A 25,787-nucleotide genomic window follows, 5' to 3' on the forward strand; every position below is an offset into this window, starting at 1 on the left:
CTGCATTGTTAATGGGAAGACTAAAATGCTGGAGCTCATGGTCAAAAGCATCAGCTCTCAGCAGGAAGTGACCCTTCTGCTGACCAATCAAGGGGGGAACTTAGAAGGGGTATTTTTTTCCAGGCAAGTAGGGTCATTCCGGGCTGCTATTTGGGATACTTGCCTGGAGCCTCTCGGACAATAGGTTATTCCCATCTAAGTAAAGAGAGAAGCTCTGATTCAGACCTTCTGGGTGCTAGAGATTGGGAGAGGGAGAGGGGCAAATCCGAAGACCCAAATAAAAACCAACCAGAAAAGGCTAGGAGAATTTCTGTAGACTTTTAACTAAAAGTGTGGCGAGGACTGTTTCCAGCCAGTTTCCCCATCTTGATAGTCACATAAACTGAAGCAAAGACTGTCTTGAGTCTACTGAACAGTTCATAAGTTCAGAGTGCTGACAGCTCAGTAGAGAGTCTCTGCATTGCTGCTCCGGGGTCGCTTGATCTTCTCGATGTTCTTTAGGATCATGTCGTGCAGGGTCACCTAAGGGGAGAGAAGATGGTCACTGATTTGGTCTGTGAGTGAGAACAGGAATTGCTAAGCAAACATCTCCTGTCTGCCTTCCAGACTAAAGAGCACAAGCCCAGCAAGCTATTCCACCTATTTCAGGAAAAGATGGGAGATTGCCTGGAGCGTTTAAGTAAGATTAAACCAGTTTGAATTGTCCTAGCTTCCCCCAAACTTGCCAGTTTACAAGAAGAGCCTCCTATTAAAGATCTCTGGCTTCCTTTGAAGGTCAAGCCCTCAGAGGTTCACAAATGCTTAAGCCACAAAAAATGTGAAAGTCCACAAGATATCACAAGACATTGTGATTATGCCACAACAAGGCAGAGTAATAATAATAATAATAATAATAATAATAATCTATATAAATAATCTATATAAATAAAAATGTAATGTTCATTTGTGCTATTCACAGAACTCAGAAACCACCAAATTTGGACACTATGTCCCTAACAACCCAATGTATGTTCTCCACTCAAAAAAAAACCAACAAAATAAAAAGCAGAAAGGACTTCTAAAATGCATGTCTACAAAGGAGAAACTTAATGTCTACCGAGACCCATGGCCACGCCCCCTCCTCCTCCTCGTAGGGAAACAGCCGGCCATTAAAGCCAGGCGCATGTGCACGGCCACACACACACACACACACACAAGCGAGTGGAGTGGAGGTGGAGGCTTGCCACATGCAGCCCCTTCTCTTCCCCTCCTATGTCAGGAGAGCAGTCTCCTCCTCCTTTCCCTGTTGGAAAGTGCCAGCAGCAGCAACGGAGTGCTCCACGCAAGGAAGAAGGAGAGGAGGAGGAGGCGAGGAAGGTCCATGGTGCTTGAATGAAGGACCTTCCTTCTCTCCCTCCCTTCCCTTCTTTCCTCCCTTTCCTTTTCTTCTTTCCTTCTCCTTCCTTTCCTTCTTTCCCTCCTTCCTGTCCCTCCTTGCTTTTTCCTTTCCTTCTTTTCCTTCCTCCCTCCCTTTCCTCCTTCTTTCCCTTTCTTCATTTCCTTCCCCTTCATTTCCTTCTTTCTCTCCTTTCTTCCTTCCCCTCCTTTCTTCCCCTCCTTCCTCCCTCCCTCCCTTCCTGTCCCTCCTTCTTTCTTTTCCTTCTTTCCCTTCCTTTTTCCTTCCTTCCTTTCTTCCTTCCTCCTTTCCTTCTTTCTATGTAAGATATAAATACAATATTAAATGGAAGGGACAGTCAAGAAGTAACGAGAGAAGGAGGGAAAGAGGGAAGGAAGGAAGGAGAGAAGGGGGGAGGGAAAGAAGGAAAGAAAGAAGGATAAAGAAGCAAGGAAGGAGAGAAGGAAATAAAAAAGTGAAAGGAAAAAGAGAGGGGAGGAAGGAGAGAAGGAACGAAATATAGGGAAGGAGGGAAGGAAGGATGTAACCAAAGAGCAAAGAAAGGGAGTAAAGAAACAGGTAGAGATGGAAGAAAGATGAGAGATAGGGAAAGAAAAAGAGGAAAGGAAGGAAAGAGGGAAGGGAGGAGAGAAAGAGGGATGGAAGGTTGGCCACAGCAACGCGTAGCGGGTACAGCTAGTAATAATAATAATAATCATCATCATCATCATAAAACTTTATTTATACCCCGCCATCATCTCCCCAAGGGACTCGGAGCGGCTTACATGAGGCCAAGCCCAACAACCCATCAATAAAAAACAACAAGCAATAAGCAAAATAAACAATACAATTAATATAACTCACACATAGACAATAACACACAAGGATTTAAAAACCTATGGCCGGGCCAAATAGTTTAAAAAATAAAAAAATAAATGCTGGGCATGAACAGAGGATGTATCTGGTAGGAGGGTTTTAAACAAAAAGTAGAGAGCAACCCAATCGTTAATTAAAGTGCTTCTTGGGATATTTTGCAGGGAATTGTTTCCTTTATTCAGGGAAGGCACACTGGAACAGCCACGTTTTCAGGCTCCTCCTAAACACTGCCAATGTGGGGGGCTTGTCTGATATCCTTGGGGAGTGAGTACCAGAGTCGGGGGGCCACCACAGAGAAGCCCTCTACCTTGTCCCCACCAACCCCTTTTACCCCTCCTTTTTTTTCTTTTCTCTTAAAAAATCAATAAAAATTACTTTAAAAAGGAAACAAACATGGGTCTAGTACAGACAGTCTTTAGAAGAGGCCTTGAATGATGACTTACGTATTGATTTCTCAGCTCTGAAATGATGAGGCGCAGACTGATATATTCCTTTTCATCCATCTCAGTCACTGTGCGACGGTAATCCTCCTACAAAGACAGTTAGAGACAGAGTTGCTTTGCTACAATTAGGCCCAACAGAGACATGACAAGACAAGGGGCTTCATGCCATCCCTCAGTTGAGAGTCATCTCTAAACAGCCGTTTTCTTTGAATTTCCTGATTTACTACATTTATATCCATATTCTGCCCCTTGTTAACATAAAGCAGCCATTCAATAGTTGAAAGACCGAGGCCTCTTCTACACTGCCATATAAAAATCCAGATTATCTGATTTGAACTGGATTATATGGCAGTGTAGACTCATATAATCCAGTTCAAAGCAGATTATATGGGTTTATTTATTTATGGCGCAGTGGGTTAAATCCCGGTGGCGCAGTGGGTTAAACCCCTGTGCCTGAAGACCGACAGGTTGCAGGTTCGAATCCGGGGAGAGGCGGATGAGCTCCCTCTACCCGCTCCAGCTCCTCATGTGGGGACATGAGAGAAGCCTCCCACAAGGATGATATAAAACATCAAAAAATCATACGGGCATCGCCTGGGCAATGTCCTTGCAGACAGCCAATTCTCTCACACCAGAAGTGACTTGCAGATTCTCAAATCTCTCCTGACACAACCAAAAAAATATATTTATTTATTTATTTAAAACTTTTATATCCCACCGTAGAGGGACTCAGACCGGCTAACAGCAAGGATTTAATGCTAACAGTAAAAATCTAAAACATCATACATCTACAATAAATTAACAAATACATATAAGATAAATTACATAAAAGCTGTTCGCCAAGATAAAAACATGTCCAACTCAGTGTGTATGTTCAGTCCATATATTGGGGTCAGTAACTTTGGTCGATTACCAATCTCAGCCATCATTCTGCAAAGGCTTCGTTCCACAGCCAGGTTTTCACTAGCTTCCTAAAGGTCAGGAGGGAGGGGGCAGATCTAATTTCATTCGGGAGGGCCACCACAGAAAAAGCCCTGTCTCTTGTTCCCACCAGCCACAACTGCGAAGGTGGCAGGACCGAGAGCAGGACCTCTTCAGACGATCTTAACACTCTTGATGGTTCATAGGGGAAAATATGTTCGGACAGCTTTATCTGCTTTGACAATCTGGATTATATGGCAGCATATAATCTGGATTATATGGCAGCATTTCATTTTTCCGAATGAAATAGAGAGTGTTTGAGGACCAGGACATCTGTAGGGATACCAAGGTGCTTGTTTATAAAGCTATTGTCCTCCCAGCCCTGCTATATGCCTGTGAGACGTGGACTATCTACAGACATCACATGCAACTCCTGGAACGATTCCATCAGCGCTGCCTCTGAAAAATCCTGCAAATGTCTTGGGAAGACAGGCGGACAAACGTCAGCATGCTGGAAGAAGTAAAGACCACCAGCATTGAAGCAATGGTCCTCCACCATCAACTCCGCTGGACCGGCCACATTGTCCAGATGCCGGGCCACCGTCTCCCAAAGCAGTTGCTCTACTCCGAACTCAAGAACGGAAAACTGAATGTTGGTGGACAGGAAAAGAGATTCAAAGATGGGCTCAAAGCCAACATTAAAAACTCTGGCATAGACACTGAGAACTGGGACGCCCTGGCCCTTGAGCGCTCCACCTGGAGGTCAGCTGTGACCAGCAGTGCTACAGAATTTGAAAAGGCACAAATGGAGGGTGAAATAGAGAAACGTGCCAAGAGGAAGGAGCGTCAAGCCAACCCCAACCGAGACCACCTTCCACCTGGAAACCAATGCCCTCACTGTGGGAGAAGATGCAGATCAAGAATAGGGCTCCACAGTCACCTACGGACCCACAAGAATACTGATCTTGGAAGACTATCCTACTTGGCCAACGAGGGACCGCCTAAGTAAAGAAGGGCCCTAGTCTTGACAAAGTAACACAGAAACCAAGAGAAGGATGCTTTCTAAAACGTAGTTCTAAGCATATTGTACTTTTCACAGTGTTTCTGAATGACATATAATCACAGTTCCTTTGAGCTATTTCTTGTGCTCTTAAAGTTGAAAATTCTGAATTCAATCATTGGATTAATGTGCCTGCAGTCACTACTTACCACATGAGGATATTTAGCTATTTTAGAAACCAACTTTGCCCGTGTGATATAATATCTGAAATGGAAGGAGAGAGATGACTCATTTGATGGAAAGAAGTTTCAAAACAGCCCATATTTCTGAGGGAATATACCTTGCCCAGAGAAGTACAAATCTTAAAAGACACTTTGCAAGAGCTGTAGCACTTTGAGAAGGTACCTACCTAGAGATCTGGTCCAAGTATGAAGCTGCCTCGCTCTCCACGGTCCGGAGCTCAGCCACAGTTTCTTCCTTTAAGGAATAAAGCCAGCAGTAAACATTAGGAAAGAAATATTTCTGAGTTGACCCATGATTACACAGGTTAAGCTTCCACCTTGATCTTCAAGTGTCTGAGTTCCAGACAGATAGAACAACCAATTTGAACAGTTGATAACTAAGCACCAGCGGCCGCTTTGGGCCAGAGTGGAGGGGGGGGGGCAGGTGACAGTTCCATCTTGTCTCCTGCATATGTCATCAGTTGGGAACCCCTCCCCCCCCAGCACCAACTGCTGCTCTGGGCCAGAGTGAGGGGGGGGGGGGCAGGGGACAGTTCCACCTTGCTCTCCTGCATATGTCATCGGTTGGGGACCCCTCCCCCCCACCACCAACTGCCGCTCTGGGCCAGAGTGAAGAAGGGGGGGCAGGGGACAGTTCCATCTTGTCTCCTGCATATGTCATCAGTTGGGGACCCCTTCCCCAGCACCAACTGCCACTCTGGGCCAGAGTGAAGAAGTGGGGGGCGGGGGCAGGGGACAGTTCCATCTTGTCTCCTGCATATGTCATCGGTTGGGGACCCCTCTCCCCAGCACCAACTGCCACTCTGGGCTAGAGTGAAGGGGGGGGGGTAGGGGAAGTTCCATCTTGTCTCCTGCATATGTCATCGGTTGGGGACCCCTTCCCCAGCACCAACTGCCGCTCTGGGCCAGAGTGAAGAAGGAGGGGGGCAGGGGACAGTTCCACCTTGTCTCCTGCATATGTCATCGGTTGGGGACCCCTCCCCCCACCACCAACTGCCGCTCTGGGCCAGAGTGAAGAAGGGGGGGCAGGGGACAGTTCCATCTTGTCTCCTGCATATGTCATCAGTTGGGGACCCCTTCCCCAGCACCAACTGCCACTCTGGGCCAGAGTGAAGAAGTGGGGGGGGGCAGGGGACAGTTCCATCTTGTCTCCTGCATATGTCATCAGTTGGGGACCCCTTCCCCAGCACCAACTGCCGCTCTGGGCCAGAGTGAAGAAGGGGGGGGGGCAGGGGACAGTTCCATCTTGTCTCCTGCATATGTCATCGGTTGGGGACCCCTCCCCCCAGCACCAACTGCCACTCTGGGCTAGACTGAAGGGGGGGGCAGGGGACAGTTCCACCTTGTCTCTTGCATATGTCATCGCTTGGGGACCCCTCCCCCCAGCACCAACTGCCGCTCTGGACCAAAGTGAAGGGGGGGGCAGGGGACAGTTCCATCTTGTCTCCTACATATGCCATCGGTTGGGGACCCCTCCCCCCAGCACCAACTGCCGCTCTGGGCCAGAGTGAAGAGAGGAGGGAGGTAGGGGACAGTTCCATCTTGTCTCCTACATATGTCATCAGTTGGGGACCCCTCCCCCCAGCGCCAACTGTCACTCTGGGCAGGAGATAGTTCCATCTTGTCTCCTGCATATGTCATCAGTTGCGGAGCCCTCCCCGACAGCACCAACTGCCACTCTGGGCTAGAATGAAGAGAGAGGGGGCCAGAAGGATGGTTCCACCTTGTCTCCTGTGCTATACTAATTAAAATATCATATAATAATAATAATAATATGATATTATAATTATATATTTTATATGACATGTAATATTACTAATAATATAACAATATAATGGTATAGTACAATATAGTAATATATAATACTGATATTTTACTATGCTAATAATCTAATATATTGTATTTATATATATCTTGTAAGCCGCTCTGAGTCCCCTTCGGGATGAGAAGGGTGGCATATAAATGTTGTAAATAAATAAATAATAGAATGCTGCGGACAACTGTAATTGATATCAATTTTATCTCTGCAGTGAGTTGCAATACCTATATATGTCTATACAGAAACCAGAGTCACAATGGAAACAATCTCTGGTTGTGACTGAGGTTTGTTGGGGTTATTTGACAGCCTTCTTTGTAGTGTTCCAAGTACATCTGCCATTCCTAGAGCTTTTTGACTATCCTGCGATTGCTTCCTACACCAAGACTATTCGGGAACCCAACAGGTATAGTGGTTTGAATGTTGGACTAGGACACTGGGAGACCAGAGACCACGCATTGGGTGACCTTGGCCATACCACACTCCCAGCCTTAGAGGAAGGCAAGGGCAATCCTCTGCTTATTCTGCCAAGAAAACTGCATGATAATTTTGCCTTAGCATAGTTAAGGAATTATTTGGAGGCACATGACAATGGCAAAAGTAGGAGGGAGGTTGTATCCCATTAGCTGTTCCAGTGGACTTTGGGTAATTATTTGCTTGTTTCCTACATTTGTCATATTATTTTTCTCAAGATAAGAACTGTCCTCTGTTTCAGCATATAAGGATCTGTAGAATCCCAGCTTTGCCACATAATTAAGATTATCAATTCAGATAATCTGCTTTGAACTGGGTTATATAATAATAATAATAATAATAATAATAATAATAATAATCTTTATTTATACCCCGTCACCATCTCCCCAAAGGTGACTCGGGGCGACTAACATGAGGCCAAGCCCAAAAATAATATAGCAAAGTTAGACACAAAACAACAGAAAAATTGCATCACAACAAAATACATAAAGTAAACAAATAAAGTAAACAGTGCAAAATAACATAATAAAATCAAACACAAATTATATGAGTCTACATTGCCATTTAATCTAGTTCAAAGCAGATAATCTGGAGTTTATATCGCAGTGTAGAATGAGCCATTATTCCCTCTCCTGGAGGAAATCACAAAGGACCCTAGAACAGCCAGAGTTCTCCAATCACAAATTTACCTGAATAGAAACGCCAAAATTGTTGCCATCTTCTATCCTGGGAATCAATAGCTGCACCCACATTTTGACCTGGAGGACAAAAAAGATCATAGTAATCATGCTATTGCTTTGTTGCACAGCCTAAGCTCTCTTCAAAGCCTTATCTACAGGCAGAATCAGGTTACTCCAACAGTTAGAAATGTTATCACGGACTATAACTTCCATGATATCTCAGTCAACATGGTCTCTACCATGCTAGTGGAGTGATTCTGGAATCTTTAGTTAAAAAAAGACATTTCCAACTTTGGAGCTACTTTGAAGCCAGATGTATTAGGTTGAGTGGGCCAGTGAGAAAATCCCAGATCTGAACAATTTTTCTTTCAATTTTAGACTATCTGCATTCACCATTGACACTAGCCAAGCTACTTTCAGGTTGTATTATTTTGATTGTGGTGGGGAGATAGTCACAGACATTCAAATAAATATAAAATCTTGTGCACAAAGAAATGAGCAGAGCACAGAGCAGAGTTATGACTTAACCTTCTCCTAGACCAGTGGTTCTCGACCTGTGGGTCCCCAGGTATCTTGACCTACACCTCTCAGAAATCCCAACCAGTTTACCAGCTGTTAGGATTTCTGGGAGTTGAAGGCCAAAACATCTGGGGACCCACAGGTTGAGAACCACTGTCCTAGACAAAGGAGTTGCCCTCTCACAGATGGATAATAATAATAATAATAATAATAATAATAATAATAATAATGTATTGTCGAAGGCTTTCATGGCTAGAATCACTGGGTTGTTGTAGGTTTTTCCGGGCTATATGGCCATGTTCTAGAAGCATTTTCTCCTGACGTTTCGCCTGCATCTATGGCAAGCATCCTCAGAGGTAGTGAGGTCTGTTGGAAGTAGGAAAATGGGTTTATATATCTGTGGATATATAAACCCATGGTCATTCCAGAGATATATTCCACAGGGTCATCCCACCCTGGTCATTCCACAGATATATAAACCCATTTTCCTACTTCCAACCGACCTCACTACCTCTGAGGATGCTTGCCATAGATGCAGGCAAAACGTCAGGAGAAAATGCCTCTAGAACATGGCCATATAGCCCGAAAAAAATCTACAACAACCCAATAATAATAATAATAATAATAATGAACTTGATTTATACCCCGCCACCATCTCCCCAATGGGGACTCAGTGCGGATTGCATGAGGTCAAGTCCAGACAACATATTATAGTAAGATAAAACCAAAAACATAAGCAACAAGCAAAAGCCCTCAAAGAGTTTCCCCACAATGTGTCATCTAAAGTGGTAGACTTCAGTGATAGGCTTATTGTGCTAGTTACAATTCTATTACTCTAGCTGCAAAAGAGTAGATCTATCAAGGCTTGCTAAAGTAAGATGCAAGCAAAGAGAGATATCCATCCATAATAAGGTGTGTGCTTCTCTTCCCAGACAGAGGCTAGTGTGAAGAATTAACCACTTGTTTAGTCTATTGTCGAAGGCTTTCATGGCCAGAATCAATGGGTTGTTGTAGGTTTTTCAGGCTGTATGGCCATGTTCTAGAAGCATTCTCTCCTGACGTTTTGCCTGTATCTGTGGCAAGCACAACCTCTGAGGATGCTTGCCACAGATGCAGGCGAAACGTCAGGAGAGAATGCTTCTAGAACATGGTCATACAGCCTGAAAAACCTACAACAACCCAACCACTTGTTTGATCTGAGAGGTTCACAGTGACTACTTCTGCTAGCAGAAAACACATTGCATTTTATTCCTACTGTTCGGGGAACTAGGCCAGGTAAGTGATCTGTAAGTTAAACCCAAAGTAGGGGAGGGTGATCCAGTGCTCACCGTGTTGCATTTCTCAATCAGCAGTCGGATCTCGGGTTTCACCTTCTCAATGATGTCCACCAGCTGCTGGTTGCTCTTCAGCATTCCGTTAGGCATGACGAAGACTTTGGTACCTGATGTTACAAGGCGAGACTAGTCACTTATTCCATTAAGGAAGATGGCAAGCATGAGAGTGCCTGTTTACCACTCAGTGGAACAACCAAGCATTTCCCCACCTGGACAGGCCTATTCCCATTTGTAACTGGACCTTACACATACAACAACATAGAATGTGTCAACAGTTCTATATTCAGAGTCCTACATCTTCAGACACTTGTACAGGAGAGAATTTTAGCAAGTGCCATCCACCATATTGTTGGAATCTAAAAAACAGCATTGAAAAAATGTCCTCTTCTTCTCAGCTGTTAAACTGAGAAGACTCAAAAACAATAAGAACATCAGCCCTGGCCTTGTCTTACTCAACTGCTGAGTATGCCTGCCCTGTTTGGCATAGGTCTTCCCATGTGAAGCAGTGAACATAGCATTGAATGAAACATGCAGAATAATCACAGGATGTCTTAAACCTACACCTGTTGACAAACTCTACAAGCTAGCTGGCATTGCCCCTCCCCCTCGATGTGCGATGGGAAGTTGCTCCTAAATGTGAGAGAAATAGGGTTGAACACTGTGAAAGCCATCCACTACATGGCTACCAGCCTCTTCCCAGTAGACTCAAATCAAGGGAAAGCTTTATGAGAACTACCACTCCTCTTAGTATCCCCCCAGCAATAGCAAGAGTATCCCTCTGGGCAGGCATGTAGCCGGGGGGGAGGGGGGGGGAGCTTGAGGGGCTTCAGCCCCCTCCCCCGAAATTCTCATGGTGGTTCGCTTAAAGGCCTTACTGGTGCATTATTTAAACTGTTATGTTTATTCATATCATGATCTGATCACCATACTCAATATATCCCATATGCATGGGGGTATTGGAGTAATGATACAAAAGGTTTGCTAGGCTAGACCCTCTTTCACTCAGACTCAGCCCCCCCCCCCGAATCCCCCCTGAAAAAAAATCATCCCCCCCCCCCCCCCCCGAAACGAAATCCTGGCTACAGGCCTGCCTCTGGGCAGCTAAACCAGGAAATCCCAACTGGATGGCCCCCTGTGAGGGTCTTCCAAGAATGGGCAACCTGGAAGTCACTGGGACTGTGGCGCAGCTGTCTGAGTGTCAGCTGCATTAAGATCACTTCTGACCACAAGGTCATGAGTTCGAAGCCAGCCCGGGTCAGAGTGAGCTTCCGACCAACTGTGTAGCTTGTTGTCGACCTTTGCAACCTGAAAGACAGTTGCATCTGTCAAGTAGGAAAATTAGGTACCACCTATGTGTAGGGAGGCTAATTTAACAAAATTTACAAGGCCATAAAAAAGACTCCAGCAAAGCACTCCAGCAAAAGCATGCTGAGAATGCGGAAGTACTTCATCAGTGTCACAGATGGGACGATGAAAGCGACAGCTCCCCTGGCGGCCAGAAAAAGTTAAATAGCCTCTAACTGTTTGTCTATATCTGTTGTGTGTCTTTGGCATTAAATGTTTGCCATATATGTATACATTGTAATCCGCCCTGAGTCCCCTGCGGGGTGAGTAGGGCGGAATATAAATACTGTAAATAAATAAATAAGTCCCTGAATAGATTCAGAAGCGGAGTGGGCAGATCAAAAGACAACCTGGCAAATCTCCTTGAAGTTTCCAATTTTAGGACTTTTCACCTGATGTCTACTAGGCGTAGAGCTTTCACGGTGGTGGCTCCTCAACTGTGGAATGCCTTGCCAGCGGAAACATGAGCTCTCTGAGACTTACTATCTTTTCATAGAGCTTGTAAAACTTATTTATTTAGACTGGCATTTGAATCTTGCTGACTGAAATTTTTCTTTGATTTTAAATGTAATGTATCACATATGTATATTGTAAATCGCTCTGAGCCTTCGGGGAGTGGCAGTATATAAAACTGATTAATAAAATAAATAAAAAGATTGAAGACCTGGATGTTCGAGCAGGCATTTGGTTAACTCAGTACAATGAATGGTAATTGACTAAAGGACTGGCAATATGGACGACGAACTGGATCACGTTTTTAGTTTGGAGTTGAACTGGATTGGTATTGATGTATGAATTGTGTATTATGTTTTTTATGCTTTTAAACTGTATACTGTTGATTGTTATATTCTGTTGTAAACCGCGTTGAGTCGCCGGCTAGGCTGAGAAACGGCAGTATACAAATATAGCAAATAAATAAATAAATAAATAAATAAACAAACAAACAAAAAATAAAAAAACAGCACTACCTAAAAGAATCCCACACCTTGTGTGACTGTGGAGCAGAACAGACAACTCCGCATCTGTATGCTTGTCCATTGTGCCCTGCCTCATGTACAGAAGAAGAATTGTTGGAGGCTACAGACAATGCCGTTGCTGTTGCCCGTTTTTGGTCAAAATATATTTAGCCGCCTGTGCTCCTTCTATTTTTATCAGTTTTATACTCATTTTTATACTTTTGATACGAAATAAAAATAAAGCTGTTAAACTGATTAGACCTTCATGAGAAAAGGGTAACTATACTATCAGTTTTGATCAAAGGTCAGTGATTAATTTTGTGAAGCATTTTTCGCTGTGTGTTTAAAAAAGTAATGTCATCTAACACACTAGAAATCTTGGGACTCCAAAGCTCAATTCTTCATCTTGGAAGCTTTATTCACAGAACAGACACAACTCTGATTTCCTGACATTTCCAATCCTATGGAAGGCTCAGAATCTCTTTTTTTTATCATCATGATATCAGGTCAGTGACAGTCAAATGACAGAGAGAGCCAGCCATGCCTTTTGTTATGGTGGCAAAAAGTGGAGTATTTCAGAATGTCTTTGCAAATGCCAAAGAACCAAGTGTATATGAAGTCTATACTTGAGGACATACATTTATCTGGAAAGTGAGGACGCAGATTGCAAATATAAGCAGAATGACAGTTCTTGGCACCAGACTAAATATTTAGGATTGATCCCCGAACTTGTACTCTCGCAGAATTTCCTTAAACGTAATAAGTTTCACAAAACAAAAAAGGATCCTAAACTTATATTAACAAGCATTACAAGGTAAAGGGGGAATAAAATCATACCCTGGAAGGTCTCTTCACATTCTTCCAGTTTTCTCTTTTTCAGATTGGGCTAAAAAACAGATAAGAAATTCTAAGTGCGTGAACAGCACTTACAGCTGCAAAATGGAGGAAAAACAAAGATCCTTGTTTATTATTGTGAAATGTATATCTCATGCCTGCACTCCAACGGATGTCAGTGCGCTGTTCATAAAAAAATAAAAGCATTCAGCACAATAATTTTTTAATGCAAACAGAAAAAACTAGTCTCGAGATTACTGATCAGATTTAGAAAAATGGATTTCCTAAAAAACTTGCAACATTCTAAATAATATTACCTGACTTATTATATTTAAATATTACAGTTAGAAAGAAACAAAAGTTTTATACTGAAACAACATTGCTGAAACAATGTGTGTGTGTGTGACTTAGAGTCACCTGCTGACTTCTGTCGGCTCCATGAAAATCATAAGGTTTTTAAAAGCAATCTGAGTATTTAGGCCTGATATCCCTAATAATGAACAAAAATGACTACTCCTAAAATAACACTATTTTTAAAAGTCAGATCTATAAAGAGAACTGGACTCAACATGTTATATGAGAGTTTTGAGGCTAAGGTATAGCTGTGGTACCAATAGCATCCTCTATGCGGATGACACACAACTCTACTACTCCTTTCCATCTAATTCCAAGGAGGCCTCTCGGGTGCTGGATGAGTGTCTGGCCATTGTGTCTATCTGGATGAGGAGGAACAAGCTGAAGATCAATCCCGACAAGACAGAGGTCTTTCTGGTCGATCGCAAACCTGACTGGGGTATAGGGTGGCAACCTGTGCTGGACGGGGTTACACTCCCCCTGAAGTCACAGGTCCACAGTTTGGGAGTCCTCTTGGATTCAAGGCTCACACTTGAGGCTCAGGCGTCGGCGGTAACTGGGAGGGCTTTCGCACAACTGAGACTTGTGCTCCAACTGCGACCGTACCTCGCGAAGGCGGATCTGGCCGGAGTGGTCCATGCCTTGGTCACCTCCAGATTGGATTACTGCAATGCGCTCTACGTGGGGCTGCCCTTGAAGACGGCTCGGAAGCTCCAACTGGTCCAACGATCAGCAGCCAGGATGCTAACTGGGGCCCCTTACAGAGAGAGGTCAACCCTGCTGTTCAAGGAGCTCCACTGGCTGCCGTTTATATTCCGAGCCCAATTTAAGGTGCAGGTGCTTACCTACAAAGCCCTGAACGGTTTGGGACCAGCCTACGTGTGTGACCGCATTTCCATCTACGAACCCACACGTTCACTTCGGTCATCTGGAGAGGCCCTGCTCGTGATCCCACCGGCGTCGCAAGCGCGCTTGGCGGGGACGCGGGACAGGGCCTTTTCTGTGGTGGCCCCCCAACTCTGGAACACCCTCCCCAAAGACCTTAGACAGACCCCTACATTGGCTGTCTTCAGAAAGAACTTGAAGACCTGGCTTTTCCGATGCGCCTTCCCAGATTAGGAAATCTCCACTACCAAGTCCCATAAGCACTTTATCAGAACCAATGATTGCTGCACATCGCACATCGCACTTGCCCTGGAAGCCCTATATACACCTCCTGTCACATCAGCACTTTTAATCTTTGTACCCACCTTCTGGCCCGGCCCAGTTTTACTGTGTTTTAGTGTATTGTGCCTGTTGTTTACTTTGCTTTATTCTGTTTTTAATTGTTTGATTTGCTTAGATTGTATTGTTATATTGTGTGTTGAGGCCTCGGCCTGTGTAAGCCGCATCAAATCCTTCGGGAGATGCTAGCGGGGTACAAATAAAGTTTAATAATAATAATAATATAGCTTCTCTTTTGTGCTCTGCACTAGTCATCAGTTCCATTTCACACTGAGCAAAAAACTGATTCAATAGAACTAGCTAAATACTTCATTTAATAAAAGATTACGTGAAGATAGTTTGTCATAACTGGGTTTTTTTTACTGCCAAGTTTTATTGGTAGAAAAAACCCCACAATGCAACTGTAATAAAATGAGCTAACACAAAGATGTAAGTTTTTTTTTAAAGCACTTTACTAAACTACTTTCTAAGGGCCCCCTGGTGGCAAAGCAGGTTAAACCACTGAGCTGCTGAACTTGCTGGCCGAAAGGTTGGCAGTTTGAATCTGGGGAACAAGGTGAACTCCTGCTGTTAGGCCCAGCTTCTGGAAATCCAGCAGTTCGAAAATATGTAAATGTTTCAATAGCAATTTGAAATATGAAAATCATGAAATATTTGAAAGAAATTGGAAGCTGGCCTTAGCATACTTGACAGGAGAGCTAAAGAAATAAAAACACGAGGAATTTATTGAATTAGAAGTACAGAGGGTTAAACAAGATGTGCATAAATCCTGTGACTGAAGCCAAGGTGGTGGGTAGCACTGGGGGTGGGTTGAGGGGTAACTGTACTGTGGGTGGCGGGTTGTCTACGTATGTGTATGTGTCTATGTCTGCAATATATATGGTTGGTGTATTATCTTTTTGAAATAAATGTTTTAAAAAAGAAAATATGTAAATGTGAGTAGATCAATAGGTACTGCTTCTGTGGGAAGGTAACGGCATTTCATGCAGTCATGCTGGCCACATGACCTTGGAGGCATCTGTGGACAACGCCGGCTCTTTGACTTAGAAACGGAGATGAGCACCAGCCTTGAGTCGGACATGACTAGACTTAATGTCAGGGGAAACCTTTAGCTTTACCATAATCTACTTTCTAACTAGTACAAAAAAAGATCTACACATGACAAAATATATATGTAGCTATTTTGACTACTTGTGACTGAGAAGCAGGAGATTTTGTAAAACAGAACCAAGCTTCACAGAGTATTAGAGCATTTTCCATAAATATTTCCACCACAGTTCTGTTAAAAAAAATATAAACATATAATATTAATTTAAAAACATTGTGCAAATAAAATGGTTTTGACCTGACTCCCATAAAAAAACAATGTTTATGTCAGATTACTCTTTGGTGGGATGTATTTCCAGAAATAGGGTGCTACTATCAAGAGAAAATGCAATATATCTGCATATCTCCTATGGATGATCACAAAGAAAGGTTCTTCAGATGCTCTGCTTGCATAGGCAGACTAAGACAGGAGGAAATATTTATTCAGATATTTGACAAACTATTTAAGGCTTCTGAGGGTGCCTTGGACTGCCAGAAGATCCAACCAGTCCATATTTCAGGAAATAAAGCCTGACTGCTCATTGGAGGGAAGGATAGTAAAGATGAAGTATTTTGGACATATCATGAGAAGACAGGAAAGCTTAGAGAAGACAATGATGTTGGGGAAAATGGAAGGAAAAAGGAAGAGGGGCCGACCAAGGGCAAGATGGATGGATGGCATCCTTGAAGAGACTGGCTTGACTCTGAAGGAGCTGGGGGAGACGACGGCCAACAGGGAGCTCTGGCGTGGACTGGTTCATGAGGTCACGAAGAGTTGGAAACGACTGAACAACAACATTTAAGGCTTCAGAGTGAGGATGGGCAAAGTGTAGCCCACAGCTTACAAGCACTCCTTAGGACCTCCTGTGCAGCCTTTGGGATCCTTCAAAAGACTTCTCTGGCCCAACCAACACTTCTCAGGTAATTTTGGCCTTGAATAGGTTCAAGCTGCCTAAAATGCAGCATTATTCTTTCACCAACCTGATAAAGTCCTAAACTTCCCCAAAACACCAAAAAAAAAAAAAAAAAAAAACGCCCCAAAATCAGCCAACATGGTAGCTGAAGGTAACACCATGTCACTGTGAGTGTATTGAAACTTGCCCATATGGACTGTTAGATAGTTTCCCCTGACCCTGTGTCATTGTCTACCGGTGCTTTAGAGGGAAGCACCACACAACCTTCTTAAACAATTCTATTTCCAATTTTCAGACAGCTTCTCTGTCTTCAGAGCCTATTACTCTGCTATCTTGGAAACTAGAACTCAGAGTAATGGCTTCAAATTACAGGAAAGGAGATTCCACTTGAACATTAGGAAGAACGTCTTGACTGTAAGATCTATTCAGCAGTGGAATCTTTGACTCAGAGTGTGTTGGAAGCTCCTTCCTATGAAGCTTTTAAGCAGAGGCTGGAGGGTCATTCGTCAGGGATATTTTATATATGGTGCTTTTGTTGCATGGTAAGGGGTTGGACTAGATGGCCCACGTGGTCTCTTCCACATCTATGATTCTGTGATTCTACTAACAGCAAGCAATATTTTGTTTTATTAGATAGTACATATTACATCCAAGTAAGCTCTCTGTGAGGATAAGAAGATAAAATGAGAAAAATTAAAAGAGAAATAGTTGAGATAGGCAGAATGAATAAAAGAGGTGAAACCAATGTAAATATTGTACAGAGATGGGAAAAGCCGAGCTCATGGATGACGTTAAAGTTCTAATGGAAACTGTGATATAGGTATGGGGTGGGGGGAGGCAATGAAAATCAAAAACAAAAAGAACAGAGTGAACAGAACTAAGATATCTATAATCTATATAAATAAAAATGTAATGTTCATTTGTGGGATTAACAGAATTCAAAAACCACTGGACAAATTGGCACCAAATTTGGACACAATACACCTAACAACCCAATGTATGTCCTTCAATAAAAAAAAATGATTTTGTCATTTGGGAGTTGTAGTTGCTGGGATTTATAGTTCACCTACAATCAAAGAGCATTCTGATCTCCACTAATGATGGAATTGAACCAAAAGTGACACACAGGACTCCCACGACCAACAGAAAACACTAGAAGGGTTTGGTGGGCATTGACCTTGAGTAGTACATCTGCTACCAGGCACAATTCAAGGTGCTGGCTTTAGCCTATAAAGCCCTAAACGGTTCTGGCCCTACCTACCTCTCTGAACGCATCTCCTCCTATGAACCCACCAGGACATTAAGATCGTCTGGGGAGGCCCTGCTCTCGGTCCCGCCCGCATCGCAGGCGCGATTGGCGGGGACGAGAGACAGGGCCTTCTCGGTGGTGGCCCCTCGGCTATGGAACGCCCTACCTGTGGACATCAGACAGGCCCCTTCACTGCTGGCATTCCGGAGGAAGGTCAAGACTTGGCTTTACGAACAAGCGTTTGGCTAATAATGCAATGAAATACAGTAAGATGGTACAACTGAACATAGGAATTGGTATAAGGATTATGATTACGGATTCTGATTTTGACTTGTTTTGCTGAGGCGCACATTTATGATAATGATTGTTGTGACTTGATGTTTTGTATAATGTGTTTTTAATTGCCTTTTTGATGTTATTGTATTAACCTTTACTATGTAAACCGCCTTGAGTCGCCATTTCGGCTGAGAAAGGCGGTATAGAAGTAAAGCAAATAAATAAATAAATAAATAAATACATCTACATCCAGAGAGCACTGTGGACTCAAACAATGATGGATCTGGACCAAACTTGGCATGGATATTCCATATGCCCAACTAGGAACACAGATGGAGCTTGGGGGAAATAGACCTTGACATTTGGGAGTTGTAGTTACTGGGATTTATAGTTCCCCTACAATCAAATAGCACTCTGAAGCCCATGAACAATAGAATTAGAGCAAACTTCTCACACAGAACCCCTATGACCAATAGAAAATACTTAAGGCCATCCAGTCCAACTCCCTTCACCAGGGCAAGAAAGCGTAATCAAATACTGTTTACCCACAAGCAGAAAGAAATTACATATATTAGAAACCAACACTTTCTCATTATTTTATTTTCCAGATCACCAGACTGGGCCACAGCAATGCGTGGAAGGGGACGGCTAGTATTAGATAAATGAGTGGATAATATAGAATGAAGAGTGAGAAATAGGAAAAAGGTGGAGAAATGGGGTTACAGATAAGTGATGTGTATAGATTAAATGTACAATATTTACTCATATAATGAAATATAATATTAATAGAATTATTTTTTTAAAAAAGCTATCTTACCCCATCGAGTCCGTCATGACTATTTGTGAGCAGGATTGGGTCAGGGACAGGAAGGTTCATATCTGAGTGGATTTGAGTGAGATCATGAATGTTCAGTATAGGATCCTAAAAAAAAGAAAACAAGAACATTGTATTTATTTATTTATTTATTTATTTATTTACTGCATTTGTTGACCGTCGTTCTCAGCCCTAGGGCGACTCACGGCGGTGTACAACATATAAAAAGACAATTTACAATGAAAGCAATATCATAAACAACAATAACAACATCACTATTAATAATACCATTACACTAAATCATTCGCGACGTCTCATCATAGAATCACAATCCAATCTCGTTATCCATATTCCGTTCCACTCATCATTGCCAATTTGTTGTAGCACTAAGTCAAACGCCTTCTCAAACAACCACGTCTTTAGGCTCTTGCGGAATGTCATAAGGGAGGGCGCCTGTCTGATGTCTACAGGAGGGGTGTTCCACAGCCAGGGGGCCACCACCGAGAAGGCCCTATCCCTCGTCCCCGCCAGGCGTGCCTGTGAGGCAGGCGGGATCGAGAGAAGGGCCTCCCCAGACGATCTCAAGGTCCTCGTGGGCTCATAGGCCGAGATGCGGTCAGATAGGTATTTTGGGCCGGAACCGTTTAGGGCTTTGTAGGCCAACACCAGCACCTTGAATTGGGCCCGGTAGCAGATCGGCAGCCAGTGGAGCTGGGACAACAAGGGCGTTGTGTGCTCCCTGCGTCCTGCTCCTGTTAGTAACATGGCTGCCGCGCGCTGGACTAGTTGGAGTTTCCGGGCCGTCTTCAAGGGCAGCCCCACGTAGAGAGCGTTGCAGTAGTCAAGGCGGGATGTGACCAGAGCGTGTACTACCGTGGCCAAGTCAGACTTCCCAAGGTACGGGCGCAGCTGGCGCATGAGCCTGAGCTGTGCGAATGCTCCCCTGGTCACCGCTGAAACCTGGGGGTCCAGGCTCAAGAATACCTGGAGTTGTGAGGCCACCACGCTTTCCATGACTTTGCCCAAAAAGGGGAGATCGGAAACAGGCCGAAAGTTGTCAAATTTAGTGGGGACCAGTGATGGTTTTTTAAACAGCGGTTTTATAATAGCTTGTTTTAAGCTCGCTGGAATTTCGCCTTCCCGAAGGGAGGCGTTAACCACCACCGTTACCCACTCAGCCAATCCCCCTCTGGCCTCCTTCAGAAGCCAGGATGGGCAGGGGTCTAGGATGGACGTGGTGGGCCTCATTCCTCCAAGTATCTTGTCCACATCCTCGAGCTTCACAAATTGAAAAGAATCCATCAAAATAGGACAAGCAGGTGCTCGTGTCACATCCTCAGAGACTGCATTTAACATGGTGTCCAGACCAGAACGGATCAAAGCGACTTTGTCTGCAAAGAACCGAGCAAATGCTTCGCAGCGCGTGGCCGAATTGTCAGGGCTCCCGCCTGAGATGGCGGGAGTTAAAAGACCTCTGACAATCCGGAACAACTCCGCCGGACGGTTCCTTGCAGACGCAATAGTTGCCGCAAAGAAAGTTTTCTTTGCGGCTTTTATTGCTGCAGCATATGCCCTTAGAAAGGACACAAACCGTGTTCGATTTGACTCGCTCGGATCCAAACGCCACACACTCTCTAGTTCCCTCTTCCTTCGCTTCATCACTGCCAGCTCCTCAGTAAACCAAGGAGCTGGTTTAGCTCGGCTACTTGAGAGGGGACGTTCCGGAGCGATCGTGTCAATTGCCCTGGCCATCTCTCCATTCCAGAGAGCGACCATTGTAGTCTTAGTCCTTTATAAATTCTTGGTAGCAAGGCTGGGACAGATTCTTCTGAGCCATAGGCTGGATCTACACTGCCAAATAATGCAGTTTGAACTGCATTATATGGTTAGTGTAGACTCAGATAATGCAACTGGAACTGCATTGAATTCTATTATATAGGGCTGGATCTACACTGCCATATAATACAGCATCATTTGTTTTATAGCTTGGACCTTATGGAGTACCCACCCAGAAGGAAGCAGCGGCTTCCCAGCTCTTACCTTAAGGAAAGCATCAAGTTCTAAAAGCTTCTTTGGGAAAAAATTAGCTACTAGATCTTCAGCCTGGAAGGGAAAGAACAACAAACTATAACTTATGGCATGATACTGAGAGTCGTATGCATAGACACTGGAAAAAAGAAGGCAAGGTTTTCTGTAAAGAAGAGAAATCTAAAGAGAGATGCACACATACTCCATAATAATAATAATAATAATAATAATAATAATAGATGCTTGTTCAACTTGTGATTTTGTGATACGAAATCCAGCATATATATCTTGCTTGCTGTGGCATACTGTGTTTTTGTGTCAGTAAAATAATAATAATAATAATAATAATAATAATAATAATAATAATTTTATTTACTACCCAGCTCTCCTGATGGCTTGAGGTGGGGTAGAACCGATTAAAAAACAAATGAACATAAAAATACAAGAAATTACATAGATAAAACACCCCCCCACACACACAAACTTATACCAAAATATACAGAATTGATATATAGTGGCAATAGAATCTAAATCAAAATTTATGATTCAGAGCTGGCTGAGTAGGCTTGCTGGAAGATGGGTATACAATTGCTTTTTAAATTCTGACACCTCGTTTAGCTGTCAGAGCTCTTCAGGCAGGTCATTCCAGTTTTGGGGAGGGCGATGAAAAGGTCCTCTGGGTGACGGTTGCCAGTCAAATTCTGGCTGGTTGGAGGAAGCATCCCCCAGAGGAGCTCAATGTCCTAAAAGGCGGATTATGCAGAAGATGATCCTGTAGGTAACCTGGATCCAAACCACTGATGTAGGGCTTTAAAGGTCAAAACCATCACTTTGTACTTTGCCCGGAAGCTAACTGGCACCCAGTGAAGTGAGTTTAATATAGGTGAAATATGCCCTCTCCTAGATGTTCCTGTAACCAAACTGGCTGCTATGTTTTGGACTAATTGGGAGTTTCCAAACTTCATCCAGAAGTAACTCAATGTCATTTGGAGAGAGGAATGCAGGAACACTCCCAAGCTGTGAACACAGTCTTTCAGGGGGAGTGTAACCCCACCAGAACTGGTTGACACACTTCCATTTCTTGGTTAGGGTTCTTGATAGCAAGTGTGGTGAAGTGTGAATTTTAATCTACAGTTATGTATGATTATGGATAGGTGTTTAAAAGATTAAGTATTTAAAGTAGCATAACTTGGGGGGGGGGGGGTAGCCAGCTCAGCTTACTTTAAGCTGGGTTGCCATGGAAAAAGGAGCAGAGCCAACTGCCACTTGGCAGGGCAGCCATTTTAAAACTGTTAGTCTGTAGTCAGCAAACTACAGGGAAGGCTGGTTCTGTTGTGTGTTGAGAACCAGTAAGGTAGTCTGTAGTCTAAGAACTACAGGGAAAGGCTGATTCTACTGTGTTGAGAATTAGGAAGGTTTAGGCTCTTAGCCTGTGAGGTATAGATAGGTCAAGGTGACTTATTTAGATTCATAGTTAGTGTATGAGAGAAAGGGTGAGAGAAACCCAGTAAGCATCTTTACTGCAACAGCAATAACGTAAGGAAAGAATAAGCTTGTACCTGAAGTAACCTGTTAAAGAAAAAAAACACATTTTGAAGGAAAATAAGTTTGAAACCTGTTTCGTGGAAGGAATAATCCTCTTAAGAGTTGTTTTATGAAATGTTATAAATGTAACCTCTGAAGATATGTGCCTCTAAGAGTTAAGAAGCATTGAAACCATCAAGCTTCTTCTATGCTTCAATAAACTTGTTACAGTTTCTTCTAAAGCCAAGTCTCTGTTACAAATACTTTCAAGTTTAGCCACACTACACACTGAAGAAAACCCAAATCAACATTACAAGCTATTAGTTGTGTTATCAATTTAGTAAGTCCTTATAAAGTGGTGGCTCCTTTACAAACTGTTACAAATTGGTGGCCTCTTTACAGCAAGCACCTATGTTTTGTCTGAATTCAGTTTCAATTTAGCTTCTACTATATAGGGACACATCTCCTGGCTAAAGCTGCTGTCTCTACCAGGAAAGCAAAGCTACATGCAAATATTGTTGTTGACTAGCAGATGCTTTGAGATCCAGCAAAGGATAAAATCTTCAGTAAAATCTTCAAGCAACAGAAGCATCAAGCCCTTTGGGTCTTATTAAGGATCAGCTGAAGGTGGGAGAAATTAGTCGGATACTTACTTCACCTGTGATTCGCTCCCTGAAAGAGTCTACCTGTGGGGAGAACAGATAAGCAGTTAGACTAGCAAGTTTCAATTAGGGAAAACAAAGTGACCAACAAAGTCTTGCATCTATTTGTGGCCCTTCAGATCCTTATTAGTCCCAGTCAGCATGGCGAATGGTCAGGGATGATTATGATGGGAAATGAATTCATTAACATCAGGAGGACCTTAAGTTCCTTCCCTTTCCTTTTGCCCATTTGAATTGGTTGCCTTTTTAATCTCATTAACCTCCAATCCACTTTTTATACATTTATTGACTATTTTCTTTTTACACCTTTTGCATTAGTAATAAACATTCTTTTGTCTAATTAACAATTAAAAATGAATTTCCTTATAGCAAGGTTGGGAATCATGCAGCCTTGTAGGTGTCGCTGAAGCACAACTCCTAGCATTCCTCACATACTGAGTATCATCAGTATACTGACATACTGAGATTAGATCAGCCCCCCTTCCTCCTGGTGTTTAGAAAACAACGAAAAACTTGGTTATGCAAACAAGCATTCAGTGACGGACAATGATAGCGTAGCAGATGGATGACAACCTCGGGATCGGTGCAATGTCAAAATGTTTTCATGTTCATGTTTGATGTTGTAGTTTCAATGGTTTCATTTATATTTATGTAACTAGCTGTCCCCTGCCACACATTGCTGTGGCCCAGTCTGTGTTTATGTGTTTTGTGTGTGTATATATGTGTTTATGTATGTGTATATATTTATGTATATATGTGTGTTTGCATATATATATATATATATATATAAAAATATATATGGGTGTATATAAGTGTGTGTATATATTTGTGTATTTGTGTGTTTATATATTGTGTATATGTGTGTGCTCGTCTATATGCATATTTGTATATATGTATGTTTGTGTATATGTGTATATCTGTGTGTGTTTTTGCATATATATATATGTGTGTGTGCGTGTGTATGAATGAATGTGTGCATGTGTATATGTATATGAGTGTATGTGTATATGTATATATGGTGTATTTTTTGGGTTTTTAAGTCTATTCCGCTGGGGTTTTGTGTGTGTTTTGTTTTGTTTTTATTTTTTTTAAGGGTGATGGATACTCGTTGGCCTGCTAGGTGTATTGTGTCCAAATTTTGTGTCAATTCGTCCGGTGGTTTTTGAGTTATGTTAATCCCACAAACAAACATTACATTTTTATTTATATAGATTATTTTAGATGTGTGATATACTGTTTTTATTATATGTGATGCATTGAATTTCCCCATTTATTTGATGTGAATCGCTTCAAGTCCTGCCAAGGGTGAGAAGAGCAGCAAATAAATAAATATATAAATATAATAAAATCACAGAGTTGGAAGAGACCCAGATCATTCAATCCAACCCCTGTCATGTAGGAAAAGCATAATCAAAGCGGTAGGGCTCCTGGGAACTGTAGTTCAATTGACTGTGGGGTTTCCACCCATCCTGCAGCTATTTCCGTTATCTAAAGAACAATATGTTTTCTCTGTGGCCGCTCCCAGGAATTGGGACTCCCTGCTAGTAGAGGCATGGCTGGGTCTTCCCTTTGGCCTTCCACCAACAATTTTATCCACAGACATTGAACTAGGTGCCATTTGTTTGTAACACGTCAGCACAGTTTTCCCTTTTTTAACTTGCTTCTTAAATTACCTTAAAGTAAACTAATCTGTTCTATATTTTAATTTCATTTTTGCATTTGCATCATTGCTGGCCACCCTGAATTTATGGGGCAGCGAGGCAGAGCATAAAGTAAACAAATTAACATACAAAACTGATTTAGCAGGTTGGAATCATACTTAATCATGTGAAACCGGACTGGGCAAAGTAGATTTCCTGCTGCCCTAGCTACAAACACTACAGAGTTAGAAGACCTGCTCCAGGCCATAGTTCAAAGGCAACCCTGAAAAGTGGGCACACCCCTTAGTGTAGCATTTGCAAGGCTGCCTTGGGGAAGGAAATGCGAAAGCATTCACTTCTGCTAGCCTAGCTGCACAGCCCTAAAACTTATACCAAATTATTGTGTTTTCCTTGAATCTTTGCCATCAACTTCCGTTTTAAATAATAAAGCCATTCTTCTGCCTTCTCGGCAAATTAAATATTTGGGTGCAATCCTAGATCCTTTATCGACTCACTTTACAGCATAATCTTACCAGTCTTTCCCAAAAATCCAACCTAAGTAAACAGTTCCACTTAAATAATTACTTACAATGCCCTTTCTTCTCTGAAGCCCTAGAATGTTTTGCTCATCAGTATTCTTAGCCTCAACTAAATCTATTTCCAGCGTTTCTATTTGCTGTAATGTTTCCTTCACCAAGTTTTAATTAACATTACACAGAATACTTTCCCCTGTCTTCAATGGATTTTCTTAAACCTTTGTGGTTTCAAAATTATGTATGCTGACTTGTGGGAGAGTATATTCAGCAAAGCTTACCTCTGTGCAGACAAGTAAAGCACTGCATTGTAGATTTCTCTATGGTCATGTTTTTACCTATCTTGATGGGTTTCTAGCCATTCTCCTCATTCTCTTTTCATTAAATATTAATGTTTATATTGAACCTTCATCCGCTTGTGTAATTCTTCCTTTGTGTGACTCCTTTAAGCCTGTTTTTCAAGGGAGATCAAAACTCATCAACCCAGTTTCTAAGTGAGTTTATTGCTCTAATTTTTAGGATTCAGAAACATCCACAAGGGTGCTGGCTTGTTATGTTGAGAAAACTCCCTTAAAGTCTCTCATCCATATACTAACCAAGCCTGACCCTCTGACACTATGATCAAATACAATTGGGGTATTTAAGCAATTAGTCTTCTGTGTATATATA

At 42.7% G+C, this 25,787-nt stretch overlaps 1 protein-coding gene across 1 annotated transcript in view; it reads right to left on the reverse strand.

Moving 5' to 3' along the window:
* Window positions 1-299: 299 nt before the first annotated feature.
* The window catches only part of PSME3 (proteasome activator subunit 3), a 33,989-nt gene continuing 8,501 nt past the window's right edge, over window positions 300-25,787 (reverse strand). The window contains exons 2-11 of the mRNA XM_067470110.1: window positions 22,937-22,969; window positions 20,772-20,834; window positions 18,735-18,839; window positions 12,818-12,866; window positions 9,675-9,787; window positions 7,837-7,905; window positions 5,025-5,092; window positions 4,825-4,879; window positions 2,695-2,781; window positions 300-522 (exon numbers count right to left, since the gene is read on the reverse strand). Of these exons, the coding sequence (XP_067326211.1) occupies window positions 442-522; window positions 2,695-2,781; window positions 4,825-4,879; window positions 5,025-5,092; window positions 7,837-7,905; window positions 9,675-9,787; window positions 12,818-12,866; window positions 18,735-18,839; window positions 20,772-20,834; window positions 22,937-22,969 (723 nt within the window). The 3' untranslated portion in view covers window positions 300-441. The remainder of the gene's footprint in view (window positions 523-2,694; window positions 2,782-4,824; window positions 4,880-5,024; window positions 5,093-7,836; window positions 7,906-9,674; window positions 9,788-12,817; window positions 12,867-18,734; window positions 18,840-20,771; window positions 20,835-22,936; window positions 22,970-25,787) is intronic.

Source organism: Anolis sagrei, chromosome 6 (assembly GCF_037176765.1).
Source record: "Anolis sagrei isolate rAnoSag1 chromosome 6, rAnoSag1.mat, whole genome shotgun sequence".
Taxonomy (NCBI): domain Eukaryota; kingdom Metazoa; phylum Chordata; class Lepidosauria; order Squamata; family Dactyloidae; genus Anolis; species Anolis sagrei.